This window comes from Convolutriloba macropyga, chromosome 7 (genome assembly GCF_964194025.1).
Source record: "Convolutriloba macropyga chromosome 7, txConMacr16.3, whole genome shotgun sequence".
In the NCBI taxonomy this organism is placed as follows: Eukaryota; Metazoa; Xenacoelomorpha; order Acoela; family Convolutidae; genus Convolutriloba; species Convolutriloba macropyga.
This window is the reverse complement of record NC_134474.1, coordinates 55589477-55609642: the sequence shown is the minus strand read 5'-3', so window position 1 is coordinate 55609642 and position 20166 is coordinate 55589477. Positions and strand designations below refer to the sequence as shown.

Below are 20166 nucleotides of genomic sequence, written 5' to 3'. Positions count from 1 at the left end.
AAATGTCATCATTGTCCACAGCCCATGTTTTAAGATTAGGTTTTATAGGCTTCCGTGGACAATAGTGACTGTAAAGGAAACTAGTTCAAATTTCCTCGAAATTGGAAATATTCGTCACTGGTATCTGCGATTGCAAAATTTGATGACAAGCGCGAAAGGCCGACGGAATTGTGTCACTAAAATCCGCTCTAAGGTATCTACTTTGCCAGCAGGTTTTCTAAAACTGATTAAAGGAGAAAAGTGGGATATAAATAATGCCCGTTATCGAAATGAAGTGAGGGGTCATTAAAATTTTAATTCGTCAAAGTTTTGATTATAGATTAAAGGTTAAAGTGCCGTGATGAACATACCCCTGCTCACAAATTGCGGACATTGATGACTTACATTGTGAAATGTCGAGATCAGTCACCGAATTTTATAAGGATTGTCCAAAGTTTTGTTGTCACTGTTGTCGTCAATTTAAGCAGATTTCTTTCACGCGAGAAGTGATGAAAAAACGTCGTCACTCATGTTCGTAAACGCAGACAATACTATTTTTAAAGATTGACGACGTAATGTCACTATTCCACATTGTCATCTCCTGTATCTTTTGTTCTTGGACTTGAGAGGTATGAGCGTCTGTTTTGATGACTGTTGAGCCTGGTGCTGATACCCACACATTACCTCTAGACTCAAAATTGATCTCCTGTAACTTTTCTTTTTTGGGCCAACTGCAACTGGATTGTGCGCTTTGTGTTCAGAGTAGGGATACAAACATTACTGACATATAAAAAACAAAATTTCTTATCCGTGCTCTCTTTTTCTCGGCCACGTTCGTCCTTCAAAATCGTATGTGTTAGTTGCCCTATATATACTCCTTAGCGCGGTATTTGGGTTGCAGCCAAAATGTTCTTCAAAGAGTGACAACTTTCTTGTATTCTCTTTGCAAATACGTAACTGATAAATCACTGATTTTATAGCTTATTTGATACATGCAAGTAATCTTTTAATAGTTCGCGAATATAAGAAATAAGCTGAAAGCGCTGCAATTCTCTCTTTTCCTGAAGTGCTGAAATTATGTCAGACTTGTCCTGAGTTTTTGAAGTTTATGTGCTGAAAGTGCTGAAGTAGGGATTTTTGGATTCAGCACATGTGCTGAATTTTTGCAAGAGATGTGTTGTAAAATGTGCGTAATTTATGTGTTGACAAGTGCTGAAAATACTTTTAATCAGCGTATTCATCACCTAAAACTAAACTTTCAACACATTCAGCATATTCCTTGCATAAATTCAGCACTTTCAGCGCAATTAGTACAAAATTTTTTGCTTACACTCGCTCACATCTCAACCTGGGAGTAAAAAAGGTTGTCCAATGCCACTTCTCAGGTCGGGGAGACGAGGTGAAGATAAATTTCATAATTTTAATCTTTCTAGGCTTATGCACACAGCCTAAAAGTTAAATGTTTTTGTCTGCGATTTATAAATTTTGGTGATTATTGATCACAGCGAGTCTTTATTGGAATTCTCAGAGCTAAATGTCATTGAACAATACGGTGTCTTAAAAATTAACATTGATCTCACAACTATGTGGTGGACAAATATTCGTTAAATATGTTGAAAATATCGTCACAATAGATAGGGATATTGAACTTAAGTTAATTCAACAGAATATAACAATGAATGCCTAACAATATTTACCATTACTCAACCAAATTGATACAATCCTAGTTTAATAACATTGTAACACATTCTATCAAAATTTAACATTGATTGATCTAACCGCCAATCTTCGACAATCAATGCTAAATCGGTAAAATTTCAAGTCTTGGATCGGTGCAGTGTCAAGGGCTGTGCTCATAATAATTTTTAGACTTATGGCAATTCCCCACTCACATCTAATTTATACAGTTTTGGTCAACTTGCGAAGTTATTTTTGTGGATGATTCAACAATATATATGAACCAGACTTGTCAAAACTTGCAACTTTTTGTTGGAAAAACCTTGCTAGTCATTAGTAGAAGTCTAACATACTCTAAAAGATTATAATGAGACTAATAGCGAATAATTAGGTGACCATAAAACATGATTTCTGCTTGCTAAGTATATTGTTTAAGACTTGAAATTTGTACCGGAAAAACAACAGTTCTTAATTGCTGCCACCATTCTGTCAGAACGAAATAAAAACGATTTTTTATCCCGTCGTGTCATACCAAAGAAGAAACAGCAGTTTTATCTATTCCCTTTGATAATTGTTTCACGCCGGTCAAATATTATTTCACGTAACGTCAGAAGCTGAATCAGCTTTCTTCATTTTTATTAATAATAGTATGAATATGGCTACATGTTTTATTTCACACAGTGAAACGTGATAAATAAAAAGGAACACAGTTTATTTTAAACCGTTGGCTCCATTTTTCCTTATTTGTCTTAACTTGCGTTTTGTGACTTGTTGCGAAATGCGTGCAAAATTAAATTTCTCAGTGTGAGAGAAAAAACTGAAAGCGAAATCTAGTAATTCGTAAGTTTTGTGTTTACTTTGAAGAAAATGTTACCATTTTATAATTAACGAAAACTGAAACAAATCCGTTGCTTTAGCAATTAATTTGGTTTTAAGAGGCGCTTTATTTCAAAGCAATTCGTGTTACAATTTGTTTCATGATTTCGATGTTGATATATTTATCAAGTAATAGCAATTAGTTCCCCTAATAATGGGAAAAACTCCGTGTGTGGCTTCGACATTCCAATTTGTCTTTACGGCCGGGGGAGTGTTTGTGGTCTATGCTGGCTATGCTGTTGTCCAAGAATGGATATTCAGAATTCCGGTGAGAAGAAATAGATCTATTCCCGAAACTGAGAATCTGCTAATTTTGTGAGAATCTGCTTAATCTGCTAGTCCCCCCCCCCCCTGAATTTTATGCTGCAATACTTTTCAGCCACCCCCCCCCCCCCCTTGTAACTTATCTGTTGTTATACAGCAAGTTTCTTAGCCTCCCCCAGCTCCAAAGTATAGCAGTGTCAATTGGTGGTGGTGGTGGTATTGGGGGCTATAATTGGGGCTGTATTTTCGACTCCCTCCTATCCCCCCTGGAAAATAGACTCTTTAATTTCAGCTTGAAAAGTCTAGTTTTCAAGCTGAAATAAACACTCTTTATTTTCAGCTTGAAAGGTTTGTTTCAGAAACTCATAGATTTTGCTAAAGCGAATATATTCAAACACATAATTGCCGTTAGTTATTAATTGAAAGCCATATATACTTACTGGTCAGTAACTGGCCTAAAAAATTAAAAGAGAAAATTGCGAGAAAATGTCACAAAGACCCCTTCAAAAATCCAGATGATTTTTAATTTTAAAGATCCACGCTTTGACCAAAAATGGCCTCGCTATTACCGCGTGTCAATTAAAGGCGTAAATTTTGCAAATGTTTAGGAAAAATACATAATTTGTATTAATTTTTTCGGATAAATATTGATTTAACTTTTCAAAAATCCAAAAAAAATAGTCTAGAATTCTTTCTTTGGAAGCAGAAGGAAACATAGCCATCATCTGTGTCAACGAAGATTATATCAGCCGTTTTTTGGGGTGTAATCGCAGCCAATTTGGACAAATGAGTTTAAAGAAGACAATTTGGTGATTTTTTTCTTAAAATAGACTAAATATTCAAAAGTTTAGCTCCATTTCTAGTCAAAAACGTCAGAGCAAACAGTTAAGCGGCCCTCAATTATCTTCAAATGCGAAACAATTAACCTTTTTACAATTCCTTTTTGCCATCTTTTACAATGATTTAAACAATGGTCAGCATTACAGGACGAGTGAACAAAAACAACGGTAATCAGTAATATGTGATCAAAATTTCAAGCCTCAGTATCTTCTCGGAAAGAGCGCAATTAAAAGTTTCTTTGTTAATATTCTACAATAAACGGGTTTTCTAATGATACTTCAAACAACTCTGTAAATTGAATATATCCTTCGGCGCAATTTGTGTTAACTAAAAACCCTTTTGAGCATAGTTCCTTCACCCTCACTAAAGTGGGGAAAGAATAAAATTTCAAAGGGGAGAAAAGGTGCTATTAGATATAGCAATAGATACACGCACAGGTCCATTGATCCAAAACATGTCAATCAAACTATAATAAAAAAACTTCTAGAAAAGCATACTTTATCCTATTAAAAAATCATTTTTTAATCGCTCTCGACCGAAGTTTGAAGCAAATATTTTTATGTGGGTATTTCTAGGCAAAAGTTTTGCTTGACCGTTTTTTCTTGTGTTTTAGACCATTCTTTGACATCTGGATTGACTTTTTCACACTTCATTTTCGAGTGGTTTTTGTTGTCCTCATTCTGAAACAGAATTATTTGCTAAAAAATATGTTTAAGCAAAGAAGAAGCAAAGCCATTGTAGCTCAGTTGTCAAGATGTCGGACGGATTTCACATCTAATGGAGGGTGTTTTTTGCACCCAAAAAATATTTCTGAGCTACACCCCATAAATACAATTGCCCCTTGTTGCCGTTCTAGAGCAATTCATCCGTCGTTAGACGACTTGCTGGTTTGAGACCGTGACTATAAGTTTGTTCTGATGATAGTAAAGTTTGCTTAGTTTTCTGATTGTTTTTTAAAATAAAAGTTACTGATTTTTTTGTTCAATAGTTTCGTCCAATTTTCATAACTGTCAAAGTGTGGAATAAAAAGGCCAAAATTTCCCTTGTTTCGTCGGAAATGTTTATAAACTGAAACATACTTATGGAAACGATGTTTAGTAAGCAGTCTCATACCGTATGAAAGATAACCAGCCTCTCAAGCGATTGTTTTTATTAATAGCCGCACAGCGATAGCTGGGGCTATTATTGGCTTTCTCTTGGTTTTTTTTTATTTCGTCGTCATGATTTTTGTTACGACCATATGACGGCACAGCCACTTTTTGTTCATTCGTTCATGCAATTTTAACTGAATTGCATGTGTGACGTCATTTTTTGCTTTTAGTGGAGCGAGTTTTTTTTGTTCATGCGCGTGATTAAATTTTTGGTCACACTTGACTTACCTCACTCTCAAAAATGACTTCCTCACTTTGAAATTGACTTTTATTTACTTTATTTCAAAGAGATAAGGTCGAATGGGTGTGTGTCACTCTAATAGAAGGTTATTTGAGATCAGCGAATAGAGGCAGCAATAACTTATACAGATTTTTAATCAAAATATAACAGATCAGCCTTCAATGGAAAGACGAATTTTTTTGGTCTGTCTGTTTTACTGTTTTTTTAGACTGCCGATCTACGAATCTATTGCGGCTATTTTGTGGCAATCTTCCAGCTATGTTATTTTGTTGTACATGTAATTAAAAAACGGGTCTTTCCCATTATAGATGGGGGGCTATAAGTTACCTGGCCAATAAGGCAGAGGTTTTAACATAAAAGACCCAAAACCGATCAAATCAGTTAGTTTTCCCGCAGAAAGCTAGTGTGGACATTTTCGTGATTTTGCAATTGTTTATTTTTTCTGAAAATTTGTTTTCAACTGCGTGGCAAAAACTCAATTAAATTACTAAGGGCCATTTTATGGAAAATCTGATTTTTTCCGTTTGCGCCTCTCAGTACGTTATGCACGCCAAATACAGAGCACGCGTCATTACATAGTAAGTCTTTAAGTAAAAATAAAGCACATGCGTCTGAGGGTGCAATTAAAATTCACGTCTAAGTTTGAGAGGGGTTGGGGGCACGATCGGAAAAGACCAGCGTCTCGAAAAAGAAAAAAAATATATCTCCGACAGTGCAAGATCTTGCCTCTAACTTTGACCTCTAATTTCCTTAGGATTTCCAGCAATTGACACTAAATATATGGTGAGTAAAGTTCTAGGAAGACTAAAGCAATTAGAGCTCAAAAATGAGGGCGCTTGCACGTAAGGTTAAACCCGAGTTTCCGAAGGCTTCAAAGAGCTATAGTCTAAATTATTAAGACAAATTTTGCTTTTCAAAGCTCAAAGAGAAAATTCAGTTGAGTTTCATATCAACATGGCAGTTCTGCAAATTTACAAATAATACTTTTTCATCAACTCGTTTTTTTTCTTAGTTCTTTTTCATCAACTTGCTTGTTGTTCTTTGCGATCTTCCTGCTTGCCAAAAAGAACCAATTTTTGTTCCAAATAGTTGTCGAATTCACAGTTAGCATCAAACTTTTCGATAACTTTCTCTTGTTTTTCGGAATTTTTGACGCTTATCTCCAATAACCGCTTTCTTCTGGGAGCCGAATAATATTATTTCCTGAAGTCCTCATGTTATTGTAGGAGCAATGGATTGTAGAGGTTGTCAGCAGGCTATCTTGTGTCACTTCAGATGTCACTTTGTATGGTTTCAAAAAATGAGCAAACTATAAAACTTTTCCTTAGATTGAAACAAGTAAATACCTCAACAAAAGTCCTCTCTGCCAATTTTGTTACTTTTTTTGTCACTGTTCCTATTTTAACTCTTCCCTTTGGTTATTGTTAAAAATGTGAATGCTTATTTTTTCCTGAAAAATTGGGATTCTATTCCGAAAAGCTTGTCCTAATGCTTCCAAGATTTTTTCTAAGAAGTTTGCTTTTTTGATTGCTCAATTATGTACTATTTTGTCAGCTTTTTTTCTGCCGAAGAGTTTACAGAATCATTGCAAAACTAATTAGGTTCGAAATCTAGTTTGATACACTCGTTGACAAAAACAAACGCACAAAATGCAACGTTTCATGATAAACTGCCTGTTTTCGCGTGAATTTTTGTCAAAATAACCTTTGTGGTTTCTTTTGATTTCTATATCAATCGGCGGATATTCAATCGTCGAATATATTCAATTGTCGCATATATCAATACAAGGAGGCTCGGTAATGTGCGTTCGCACATTAAGTTCCGACCCCGCTCATCTACACTTTTCACTTAATTATCTTCCAAATGAGGAAGAGATAAAAAAATTAACATATCAACATATCGTTCAACCAGCTACTGAAAGAGTAAAACAATCTACTCTAGAGGGCCTATGAGACCTGTGGCTACCATAATATGACTACCAGAAAAGACGGCAATAAAAATCAAATAGTTACAAATATTAATTAGGACCAAAACTCCTTGTCCATTTTTTGAAAACGAATATTAAACAACTCAAAATGGCATCAGATGAAATTTAAACTAAGAAGATTAACTGGTACTTTTTGGAACAAAATATGGGACTTTTCCTCCTTGCGACTTGGCAACAAGTCGACTAGAAATGAGTAAAAGCAGCATAAGTTTATTAAAACATTGCTTTTTCAAAAAAAGAATTAAATTCAAACTGATTAGAAACATTACGCATCAAATGAAATCTTGGAGAGAGTTTTTTTATACCTCAATAGAGAGCGACTGAGGCCTTTCATTATCCAGGATATGTAATACAAAAACCTACAAAAAAGTGGCAAATTAGCAAAAATCACAAAAATTGGTTTTATGAGAACTGGTTGTTCCAAGAAGAAAGAGCATTTGAGGAAAATAAAACTGTTATGAAGAGCAATTTGTATTTCAAAAGATAAAGGATGTGAATTGTATATAGAGATGCCTAGCTACAAATTAACAGAAACAAAAGATCTCTTTTTTTTTATTAAAAACAAATATTTTCAAAATTCATAGCCATCAAAAGCTTTCGACTAAAAGAGTAGACAGTTTGTCTTGCAACTACTTGGAAAACTAATTGCGACTGTTATTAATGAGACTAAATTATAAGACTATAAAATAACATTAAATACAAGCTTAACAAATAAATTTCACAAACAACTTTACGAAACCACAATTTTGAAGCTGTTAAACTTAATAGATATTAACCGCGAGAATATAACATCTTCATTTGCGTCTCCTTTGATTGTCATAACATCTTTTTGTAAAACGACAATCACAAAATGACAACAAAAAAACCGCAAAAACTGAAAAATATCTAAACTTCACAAAATTCTTCTGAAACAAATTGTCTAAGCCCTGAAGACATCATTTAAAAAGTTTAAATAACAGAAAAACTATTGTTTGACTCAACAAAACATTGAAAAGAGCTCTAAATAATGAGGCTAATTTACGAAAATGATAGAACATTGTAACAAAACTTAACAACAAATAAACGGGCAAAAATAAAAAACTCTACCAATTTTTGCAAGAGGTCGGTGTCGCAGCCCTTCAAACCATATGTAATCGAAACAAAAATTATGTTCCTTTTCAAATGTTGTTATGTTTTTTTCAGTTAGATTGTTAAATAATGTGACAATTTACAAAAGAAACAAAAACAACAGCAAAATGGGAAATTATGCACAAAAATCAGAAAATTTTGTATGAAATTTCGTAGTACCAAAAGCTAGAAAACCTTCTGTTAAAACAATCGGCCACAAAGTTGGTTTTTATTCTATGAGGAAAGGTTGACCTGTACCTACTGAGAATAGGCCAAATGTTGACTAAAATAATGCGAAATATTGACAAGTTCAAAGTCACAGAAATTTCCTTAAAACAAATACATTCAAGAACATAAGAGACATTATGTAACAATCGAATTAATTGAAAAAGTTCATTTGCACCTTTTGAGGAAAAAATTTAGATCTTTGAGTGGTTAAACTTAAAAATCAGACAGCCAAAAGAATAACAATTGAAGGCAAAAGACAAGAATTCAGATAAAATTTACTAAAACTTTTCCTCAAAGCCATAAAAACCCTTTGGTTCTCTAAAAACAAACTGTATATTCATTCGTCCTCAAATTTACGTAAATTGGAGCTGCAATTAACGGAGCCGTGCGAAAAATATTGTCAGTAATTAACATTAAAAAAAACAAAAGCAAAATATTTCGAAAAAAGGTGGCATCAAATTAAAAACCAAAAAGTATCTGATTCTAACAGTCCATGATATTATCATACCTCTCCCTGATTTTGCCCTGCGCCCAGAAAACCGACCAAATGTTCCAAGTGTTTGCGAATTAGATCAGTTGTTGATTGGAATTCTTCAAATATTGAAAAAATTTTTCTTTGTAGAATTATCAAAATAAATCTGCAAAAAACGGCAAAGTTTTAATTCCAGAAGACTTTCATACGGCACCGAATTGCAACTAATGCTCTTTTTGAGATAAAGGAGTCTGTTTTATGGTTTCTAGGTCACAAAGTCTAGCAAACTTTAACAAAGTTTGAATTTTTAGCCAAAGAAAACTTCAATGAAACAATTCAGCAATGCTCTTCTATCTCTAACGGCAACAACAACACTGTGCCGTTAAACGTTAAAAATTTTAACTAGCGAAATTGTGCCAAATTTTAGCAAAAGTTCCTGAAGTTGTGAACAAAAACAGTCGAATGTTCACAAAACTTTAAACCTCGATAACTCCCTGTCAAACACGAAAATCGAAAAAATCTTTTTAATTCCGTATTCTACGCTGGACGGGTTTTTTAATGATACCCATCACAATTCTCTACGATGAATATATCGGTCGGCCAAAATTGACTGAACAAAAAAAACCAGTTGAGTATATGGTTCCTCCCTCCCCACTAAAGTGGGGGTCGGAACAATAAGTTCTGTATCTGGATTTTTCCCCTAAGTAGGACAGATAGTTTCTCTGGATTCGGATCTACTAAATTTATTATAAATATGCGTCGATTGTTATAAAAATCAAAAGAAATCACCAATATTTTGTGCGTTCACTTTTGTCAACGATTGCTTCAGACCTGAAATCTTGAAAAAACGTTGGACGCATGAAAAAGTATGAAATGTTGACTTTTTGCTTTATCAACTTTCAAAATTATTGATCGAGCCTAACTTTGTTGTTGATTTTTATTACCAGCGAAATTGAGGTCTAAACTATATTAGAGATCGTAAATGATTTTGTGGAACCCAAATCAAATGCGAAAGTCTTTTCCTTATAGTTTTTTCAATCAGCAATGTTTTCCCCTCAACTAGACTTTGGTCATCTAGCTTTTTCTGCCCTTTCCTCGTCCCTATAATTTACTGTGCTATTTTAATGGCTATGCTCTCCTATTATTAGTAGGCTGCATAGACCATTTTTGAGTCCTTGTTTACATAAACTTAAAGCAACTCGTTAACTGATCCACATAACGTAATGAAAATCTGGGTGGCATTTGGGGGACTTTTGAAGAAATACCCCCGCCTCCCCCTCCGTTCTTCTCTCCCTCCCTCCCTCCCTCCTTCCCTCCCTCCCTCCCTCCCTCCCTGCCTGCATCATGACAACATCAATTACACAAAAAGGAAGGCATTTTCAGCACTTGTTTGCCATTTCAGAACATCAGAGAATATGGTGCCTTTCTTACAATGGTAGAGTTCACAATCAGAGCTCTTCTGTGCTGGCTGCAATTTTGGCTGCAATCGACACTGAACAAGAGAAGAGTTCAGCCCACTGCCCCTTTCAGATGCTACATTCTGGTTGGGTTCACGAGTGCAGCCACCATGGTGTTCTCCAACTGTTCTCTCTTTTATCTCAACTATCCAACACAAATGATGTTTAAGGTGAGCGACTGAAGCCAGTAAAAATTCCAAAAGGTATGAAATAATAGGACATGAATTTAGATTATTTCACTCTCTCAAACGCAAATATGATGTGAAGTTTGTAGAAAATGTGTTGTGAAGTTTGTTTAAATCTATTGGCTATTTTATGAAGAGATGATTATCAGCTGGTTATAACTAGTTTTGCTTAGAGCTTTGGGCGTCTTTTTTGCTGTTTTCTGCGAAGCAACTTTTTGAAAATCTTGCAAGATAACCCTTTGGTCTCTACTCGGGCTCAGAACAAGCAAAAAACTTTTGTTCCTTTTCAATAGTTAGGAAAACTTGCTAAGAATTTCCTTCCCAAAAAAAGGAAATTAAGCAAAAAGAAAAAAGTAATTAAAAAATGAGGCAAGGACTTTGGGAGTGACTATAGTCTCGGAGGATAAAAAAAAGAAATTTGTTTAAAACATTAAATTGAAAGCAACTCAATTAAAATTTTTGCGGTTGTAGATACACTATGAAAATCATTTGAAAAAGCGGTTGCTAATTTGAGTCTAATATTAACAAATTCGCAGCTACGGAAACTTACAACAGCATATGCTTCCCCTGTTAAACACATTACAATAACTCTTCATTTTAAAAACAAATTTTAATTTGTAAAAACAAAAGTTCATTAATTGCTCTCAGACGAAGTTTGTAGCAATTATATTTGTCCTGTTGAACTTTTTTATGCAATTTTTCGCTTGACCGATTTTTTGTCTGACCCAATTGACTTTTCGTCCTCAAAAACGGGATAAACAGGTAGCTCCCAGCGGGCATTAAGTGCTCTCAAAGTATGCGATTCGCAGAAACTATTTTGGAGGCTTGTACTTATGGTGTGAAGGGCGGTTCTTAGAGTTTGACCCCTCGGGTGCACTCCCTAGGGTGCAACTCCCTCCCTCGGTGCCACCCCCCCCCCCGCTGCGCTCACCTCACACCCCTTCAATTAAAATTAAGCGAAAGCTAGTCTCACTAAACCGTAGCTGGCTACTGACAAAGACAACCGCTCGCCGGTCGTTTGAGAGCAATTTACGCCGACGTTAGTCGGTTTTGTTTTAAAACTTTTGTGCTCAATTCTTCCCAATTTGTTTTGATAGATATTTGTTTCGGTATTACTAGACATTTCTAATTTTTCCAATTTGTTCAGACCTTATATGGATCGATACATTGTGAATCTAAATTGTTTGATATTATTTGGACCATTTTAATGCAAGTTGATTTTTATCCATCTAACGTTCGTATTTAATTATAGTTAAAAGGTATGATCGAAATTTAAAAAGAAAACAAATCTGGATAAACCCCGAGCATTTAGCACTAAAAAAACAAGAAAATAAGTACTTTGATTAATATCAAGCTAGGAGACTCTATGTCACCCACCAGATGTGATAACAATTTTTCCCATAAATGAAAAAATAAGTATGCAATTAATTTGTTTCGCTTTTTTCACCTGCAAACGTTGACAACCAATTATTGAACAAATAGATGAACAACGCCTATTTGGTTGGAGACGATGCAGCAGAAAATGGAGAACAAATTTAGAAGATTTTAGAATTTAATTTTTTGTTTCTCAACTCAAGAGTAACCGCATAAAAGCAGTGAGGCCAATTGTATATTGTAAAATTTGTCTATTAGAGGGATTTATTCGTACTATTTTGCAAATCAAAAACTAGCCGTTTTTTTTAAAAATATTAAAAAGTGATTTTTCACACTTCCTACATTAGAAATGGTGACAACCAGTTATTGAGCGTCACCGTATCCAAAGTAGGAACTGTGAAAAATTAATTTTTAAAAGCAATTCGGTATCAATAAAGAAAGCGATAAAGAAAAGCAAAAAGAGAACAAATGAGTGAATAAATTTCCTTGAAACAAATTTCAAAGCATTTTAAATTTTAAAATTTTCACTGGCTAAGAAAAAGATAAAATCAATTTCATCAGACTGAGCAAATGAGATATTCTAACTATGCAGGTAGGTGCTCTTTCAATTTTTTTTATCGGAGAGGATATTTGTAATTTGCAAAAAAAACTTTTTACAATAAATACTTTGAAAAGGTCTTAATTTTGCAAAGGCTTTAATTCTTTATAGTTATGTTTTGCTTTGGTCAGCTGTAACAGTCTTGAGCAAAACAATGGTGTGTTATTAAGTGAAAAAAACAGGCACCGGAGAATCATTGTCTGAAAATGTTGAACGTTTTTATCTTCCACAACAAGTCGGTTATAACAGTTTTTTTCGTCTTAGAAAGTTTTGATTGAAATATTTTCATTTAACAAAGACATGTCCTCACAACAGAAGAAAAATTTTCCTGGCATAATTTTCATTCTTCTATATTAGTCAGTAATTTTATTTAAAAAAATTATTATCCCAATTTTGTGAGTGTTTTTCATACACAATTCTAAGTTTAAGTAATGAAAGGGTTTTAAAATTGTTTTTTGTTTGGAGGGGGAGGGGTGAGCTGAGAAGAGCTAATTAGTTGCTAGTGTGGTTTACTGGTTCATTTTTTCAAATTATTTTCCAACTACTCTGTAGAGGGCCAAAAGGGAGCAAAAATTCTTGGTTTTCTCCGTCACCATATCGCCAAAAAAATGTTGGCTTCTCTTCGCTTCGAAGCCCTTAAAAATTGAAAATTTTGCGTATGCACTGGTAAAGGAAAAAGAATGTCTAAATCTTCTTGATTGATTTAGTTTTTAAACGTTTTTTGATGACATAATTTTTTAATATCTCGTGAAGATATCAAAAAGGTCGCGCTCGAGCTAACATATATAAAAATTCTATCGGACTACCATGGAATTCCTCCAAAAGATTTTTCCGGAAGCGTTGGAACAAAAATTTTCAGAAAAATTTTGTTTAAGTTTGTTTTCGGGAATGCAAACAGAAGTTTTGTTGCGTTTTTTCATCTAACAATGTTTCTGTCCGGCATGGTTTTTTTTCATGTAATTCGTGTAATAGTTTCATGTAATTCGTGTGACAACCGAGGTGTAGCCAAAGCGAAAGATGTGTATGCATTTTACAACCCACAAATCGAAATTGCAAACACATGTGACAAAGAGCACTCTAATTGAAATTAAATAGGAAAGAAATTGCCAATTGCAGCCTTTAATTTACCAATTGCAGCACCTGTTTTGCCAATTGCAGCACTAAATTACAAACTATAAGTTTACAGCTGGTAAATTCATTCTAAGTGTTTAAAAATTTATGCAGAAATGATATAAGTATGCTAAATTCACGTAAGTATGTAAGTATTCTAAAATTATCTTTAAGTATTTCAAAATTCATGTAATTATGCTAAGTTCATGCAAAAATTGGGTTTTTGTTTTTAGCTTCATGCTAATTGCCGAAATTCAATTATTATTTGAAGTTTCAGCTTTCTATTCACAAAAAATACTCATTAAATGTTACCTGAATAGCTATAGATTGTGCCCATTTTTTTTGAATTTGATACTTTCTGTTTCGTGAAAGCTTTACCTGAACTTTTTGAAAATATGAAGTTAGATATGACATCTCAGGCCATGTTAGTTTCAGGTATCAGGGTCTCAACCAATATAATTTTCCGTTGTTGTGCATTGTGGTAACTCCAGGCCCTGAACTGATTTTGGAGTAAAAAGTGTAAATAGTTGTATCAACAGCTACGATAGCGATATCCGAGCGGAGCTATTATTGCTCCTGTTTTACTTGTTTTGAGTGGTTTGCAGCGTGAACTATTGTTCACTAAATTTAATACAAAGTGAGACAACGGTGTTTGAATAAATTTCACATAGTTGGTGACAATGTCGGTGCCTCTTGAGGGGTCGGTTGGTGCTCGGTGGGGGGCGTTGACTTGCCTTCTTTCTGGTTTTTCTAGTCTGTTCTTTGATGTTTCTCAAAATTACTTTAATTCCATTGTTTCCACGTGCCTTTTTTGGTTTCAAATTGGCATGTGTTCTGAATCAATATCTTTTAGTTTACAACGATTATGACACTTTTGCGGTAAATATTTAGCGTCATTGTAAGAAATTTATCGATGTCGATAACATGCTCGGGGCCTGCCTAAATTAATCTGGTGAGGAGCAAAAGGGGGGTTGAGGCGCCATTCAACTGACTGGTTCAGCAAGTTGTCCTTGATAAAGTCATGGTCCAGCTGCAGATTTTGTCTTCTGATTTGTTTTATGGCTCCCAGGAAGTTGCTTTCGTTATCACTGGGTATGAGTTGTGGTTTTCCACATCGAGCAATGAATCTGCGAATGAATGTCATACACGCAATGTATCTTCTGTCACTTCCAAATGTATGGCTCGAGTCACTAAGCAGTTGAAAATACAGATAAAGGCCTTCTCTTCTTTGCATAACGGTGAAAGGCCCAATATCCCAATGTAGTTCTCTTCGTTCTGCCACCAACTCTTACAATATTATCCTTCAGAAAGTGTGAGAGCGGCAGAATTTTGTCTTTGGATGGCAGTTTCTTGTTTTTATTCAAAAGAGCGATTGAGGGACCAAAGGAATTCTGCTGTGATATCTGGATGAGGTGGTTCCGGGCGTTTTCAACGTCGTTGATATTGAGCGCTCTTTTGGATTTAGTTCGCAAGATTTTGATGTACCCAAGCACTTGGGTTGTTGTCTTTAACAACTTCATCCATTTTCAGAAATTTTTGGCTGCAACCACTGTTTGATTTTTTCGTCGCACCATTGTGGAGTTTGTCTTCTCGGTGTTGAGCCAAAAGTTCCAGTTTTATTTTGGTTCTAACAAAAAGGCTGGTGGGCTTAGCCAATGCTCTTTATTTCAGCACGAAGAGTTCCTCGAGTAACGTCATCGGCTGAAATGCTTTTCCCCACTGATATGTCTGGAGCTGCTGGTTGGCGATTGACTTTGAATTTCGCTCACTCGGTTGCCCACGAAAACTTTGAGTTTTTCTGAGTTTTGATCCAAGCCAGGACAGCCATGCTGTCACACCAAAATGTGGAATCCTTGAACTCTATGGTATGGTGTTTTTTATGAAGTGAGCAAAACGGATTCCAAGGTCGGCGGCTTTGAGCTCAAGTTTTAGGATACTTAGCTGCTTGTTTGGAGCAACTTTGGCTTTGCTCATTAGGAAACAACAAGATACGCCGTGTTCAGAGATAATTCTGGCGTAAGCAACGGCACCATAGGCTAGTTGAGAAGCTTTCGTAAAAACGTGCAGTTCATAGGTTTTTCTGGTCGCTGTATCTAGTGTTAGACAGCGAGGGACTTCGATTGGGAGAGAGCACATGTAGTTGTCTATCCAAGTTTGAATTGATTTACGCTTCTCCTTTGGCAGGCGGTCATCCCCAGCTAGACCCTCTTTCCATATCTTTTGTAGTATGATCTTCAGATTGATGACTACGGGTGCTATAATTCCTAGCTATAATCCCTAGCGCAAAATCTGCTGCCGTTTTCTGGAGGACAAAAATTGCTGTTGATAATGAGCATCTAGCGCCAAAGATGAGACCGGTGTACTGGAATTGCTACTTGCTGTGATTGGTAGGCCTAGAGAAATCTCATTGAAGGCTGTTCTTTCTCAATTATACCTACATGCATAAACATCGCCTCCATATCGGGACTGATTGCAATTGGATTTTTTCTGAAACGAAGCAGGAAACCAAACAGACTGTTGATCAGGTCTGGGCCTATCAAAACGTTACTGTTCAGAGAGTTCCCTTTGAAAACAGATGCAGCCTTTGAAACCCGACTTACCTTTCCAGGCTTGTTAGGGTTGGTAACTGGATGATATGGTAGGCACCATACTTGGCTAGGAGCGCTGCTAGAGAAAACAACAGGTTTTACATATCCCTTCTCGTTATCTCTATGGAGTGTCCTCTGATACATCTCTTTCAGCAGCTGATCTTTGCTTAGTTTCTTTTCGAGGCTTTGAATTTGTGCTTTGGCTACAGGACAGTTGTTTTCCAAATTCACTTTTTCTTTCCAGAGGAGGCCGATTTCGTACCTCTCGCCTGTGTGCCGCACTGTATCATTAAGTATTTTAAGTGCTCTGGTGTCATCTTATGATAAAGCGTCTCATTTTCATTTTCCGTTCCCGATGAATCTATCTTCCAGACGCTGGTTATATAATCTGCAAGCGGATCTTCTTCATTTGTTGTGAGCGTCATTTCTCTGTCGAATGCTTCATAACTAATAGAAAGGAAATTGGTTCTTTGTTGTTCCTCACGATTGACAATGTCGATGCTTCTTGGGGGGTCGTTTGGTGCTCGGTTGGGGGCGTCGACTTGCCTTCTTTCTGGTCTTTCTAGTCTGTTCTTTGATGTTTCTCAAAGAACCTTAGTCCTCAAAATTACCTTAATTCCATTGTTGCCACGTGCCTTTGTTGGTTTCAAATTCTTGTGTTCTGAATCAATATCTTTTAGTTTACAACGATTATGACAATTTTGCGGTAAATATTTAGCGCCATTTTAGGAAAATTATCGATGTCGATAACAGTTTGTTCTAGTTTTACTTCTCATAGTTCTCACAATAATTTTGGTTCTCGTGTTGCAATTTGACTTCTGTACTTGCAGTTTTATGGAGTTTTTCGATCAGTGATTTTGAAATGTTATCAAATCAATTCCTAGTCAACCTAGTATCTGATCCTTTTTACTGCATAAAATGAGATTTTTTATTTAGATTTCACGACTCGTCTGCTTTTATGTCACGACTCGTCATATTTCTATTATATTGGAATTTGGGTTCCTTAGCCTGAATAATTTTTGGTCAGTTGCGACTTACTTTGATCTCACAATGACTGTTGCCGGCTTTTAACTTTACTTTTGCCTACTTTAACGGGATCATTCAAGAAGGCCAATTAAGGTTTTTTCCATTGATGATTCCATTGAAACATTACCTTACAAAAGGCTAAATCAGTCGATGAAATCTTGGACAATTATAAGGGAAAATCCCCTTTTTGGCCTCATTCCTTGAAAGTTTTTTGGTCTCAATCTTTTCATCCTTACTTAGAGACTTTAGTCATACGAATCTATCTCATCCATTTTCAGGCAAAATGCCAGCTGTTTGTGATGTCGTATTTCTTTGTTTTAGAGCTGCAAATTAATCCCAGTCATGATTGGTGGAATTCTTATCCAGTCAAAGCGTTACCACAAACTAGAGTACATCAGCGTCTTCTGCATGACATTGGGCTTAATTTGGTTCACAAAAGTTGACAAGACTCTCAATACACAGTTTAACTTGATTGGCATTCTCTATATATGCTCTGCTTTGGGTTAGAAGTTCTATTTTTGAGATATTCACACAAAATCTGCTCCCGGTTAAAAATTTCTCTCTTCAGAAATGACTGCCGCTATATTCATTGTTTCTGAGCAAATTCTAGGGCAGTATAAAAGTATTGCGCTTTTTTGACATATCCTTTACAAAAGTAGAAATAGAAATAGATAGAATTGATTCTTATTTCCGCAACCAAATCGTTTTCGATTGATATTTAATAAAAGGGGGCAGTTTTGAAAATGGAACAGCATTTTCGCTATCACCTCCTGAAAAGTGCGCCTTTAAACAGAAAATATTATAAAGAATTTTTGTTCTTATTTCAGTTTTCGACGCATTTCTGGGAAATTTCCAAGAGAAGATTTTGAAGCAGTACCGGATGACACAAGCCGAGTTGACAACCTACTCTTACTCGTTTGGAGCATGGGCCCTGTTTGTAATAGTGTCTGCAGATGGGTCCATAATTCAGGGCTACAGGGCTCTGAGAGGGGCGGCTCCTCTCAGTTTGGAGTTAATCTTGGGGCTCAGTGTTCTTGGGTTTTTGGGCATCAACTTGGTGTTACTTCTCATTAGGGTAAAAACTTCATTGTTCGGTTTTGGAAAGGTTTCAGAATAAATGCAAAAGGTTTATTGTGCAAAAAACCGATGGATTGAAGTTTGATATCAGTCTTGGGCAAATTGGAAGATTTGTGCTCTATCGCGCAAGATCTGGCCAAAGTCCTAGAAAAAATGTTTTTTGTTTTGAAGGACCAAACATCTTGAGACTTACATTACGTCGCCAAACGTGCAATTTGGTCAAGTAAATATACGCAATTTTGTAAGCATTATCCGCGCCCATGTTGTAAGATTAGGCTTATGAGCGTGTGAGGACAACAGTGACAGTAGGAAAAACTAGTTCAAATTCGATCAAAAGTGGATATATCAGTCACATCATATGTCCACAAAAGGCAAAAACTTATGACGTTTTGCGACGTAATGTATGGTCAAAACTAAAGTTTTTGGATGAGTTTTTGAGACCACTGAGGCTTTGCATAACGCTGTCTGACAAAACTTCCTAACTAGAAAATAAATCAGCTCCGCTGATATTTTTGAACTGATGTATTTTACTTATCATTAAAATGCGCGTAAATCACCGCTTCATGAGAATTTCGCCGATTTTCGGGACCACCCAAGTTATTGATTGTCAACTTTGGGATCTTTTCCGCTGGTGCCTCCCAGCGTAGTGGGTGCATATTATTTGAACCCCCAGACGAACCTGTCGTATTTTATATGGTGATTTATATGCAATGACACTTGCTCTGTAACTGGCGAGAGCATACCGCACTGGGGGGGGGGGGGGCACAAACGGAAAAGAAAAGATCCCAACTTTGTCTCAAACAGAGATCAACATGCGCTTATATTTCTAAAATTTCTGTAAATTCGGTCAAGTTTTTTTCCAATTTCAGAGGAATGGTGCCTTAGTAAGCGTGACAGTGACGACTCTTCGCAAAGTCATCTCAACAGTTATCTCATTTCTCACATTTGCCAAACCCTTCTCCATAGAATACCTCTACGCAGGAATTGTCCTCCTATCGGGGGTATCTCTCAACATCTACAGCAAAAACACAAAACATTGCAATTCCTTCTTGTGGGTGTTGTTTTCACGCACTTGCCTCAAATACATCAAACCCTGTTTCAAGTTCAAAAAAGAGGATTTGTCCAAATTTGAAGAGAGTATGTTAAAAGTGTAATATTTCAAATGGTGCCTTGTTTTTGACAACTGTATAGCTTTATTTATCAACCTCTGTATTTATGTATATTGATGTATTAATTGTCTGAACATATTGGCATTTCAGAAATTACGTATTTTATTCCTCTTCCGTTTAATATGAATTCATTCATTCCGCGAAGATCATCTTTATGAAATACAATCTACATCCTCACTGGCCATGGACAGTGAAGCGAAACTTGATTCACCTTTCCATGTCATGCAAGATCTTGATAACTCTCGCAACACTTGAAACATCTTAAGATACAAAAATTTCTTGGGACACCTCGGAAAAAAATTGCCACCCAATTGTACGGAATATGCCCCGCCCATTTAAACAATATCATAAAGAATAAAGGCAGAAAGCTAAAGACCTTATATCACACACTTCGCGATTCGTGATTCCAAGACGCAATTTACTGCTTCCCGCTGAAAACTAGAATTTTGTCATAAGTACATTGTCATTTTTCAGAAGCACAACAGCTATAACAGAACGATTTATATGTTTCGATTTATCTTTGAGTATATACACTCTAGCAGGTAAGTTGTCATCAAGAAGATGGCGCTTGAAATGATAGCTCAATATAAGCGAGCATAGTAAGACTCTCGTAGTGTGGACCAGTTGGCTCAGTGGAGAGCACAGGATTGCAATCAATTAAGAGATTGTCGGGTCGCAACCGACAAAGGTCGCAAACTTTGCTCTCAATATGATGGTGTTGACATAGAATCAACATAAGGAAGGAAAAGTTTTATGCGTT

General features: G+C 35.9%; 1 protein-coding gene across 1 annotated transcript; it reads left to right on the top strand.

Annotated features, from left to right (window-relative positions):
* The first annotated feature begins 1666 nt into the window (after positions 1 to 1666).
* On the top strand, positions 1667 to 19550 carry LOC142342383 (adenosine 3'-phospho 5'-phosphosulfate transporter 2-like). Its single transcript, XM_075393693.1, has 6 exons — positions 1667 to 1788; positions 2122 to 2800; positions 10225 to 10449; positions 17482 to 17662; positions 17988 to 18235; positions 19107 to 19550. The coding sequence occupies exons 2-6, from the start codon at positions 2687 to 2689 to the stop codon at positions 19389 to 19391; spliced, it is 1053 nt and encodes a 350-aa protein (XP_075249808.1). The 5' UTR covers positions 1667 to 1788; positions 2122 to 2686; the 3' UTR covers positions 19392 to 19550.
* Positions 19551 to 20166: the final 616 nt, after the last annotated feature.

Bases quoted from the DNA above. Each gene is read 5' to 3' on its own strand.
- LOC142342383 (XM_075393693.1), top strand. From the start codon at position 2,687: ATGGGAAAAACTCCGTGTGTGGCTTCGACATTCCAATTTGTCTTTACG. The intron at 2,801-10,224 runs GTGAGAAGAAAT...TTGCCATTTCAG, and splicing joins AATGGATATTCAGAATTCCG to AACATCAGAGAATATGGTGC. The intron at 17,663-17,987 runs GTTAGAAGTTCT...TTCTTATTTCAG, and splicing joins CTATATATGCTCTGCTTTGG to TTTTCGACGCATTTCTGGGA.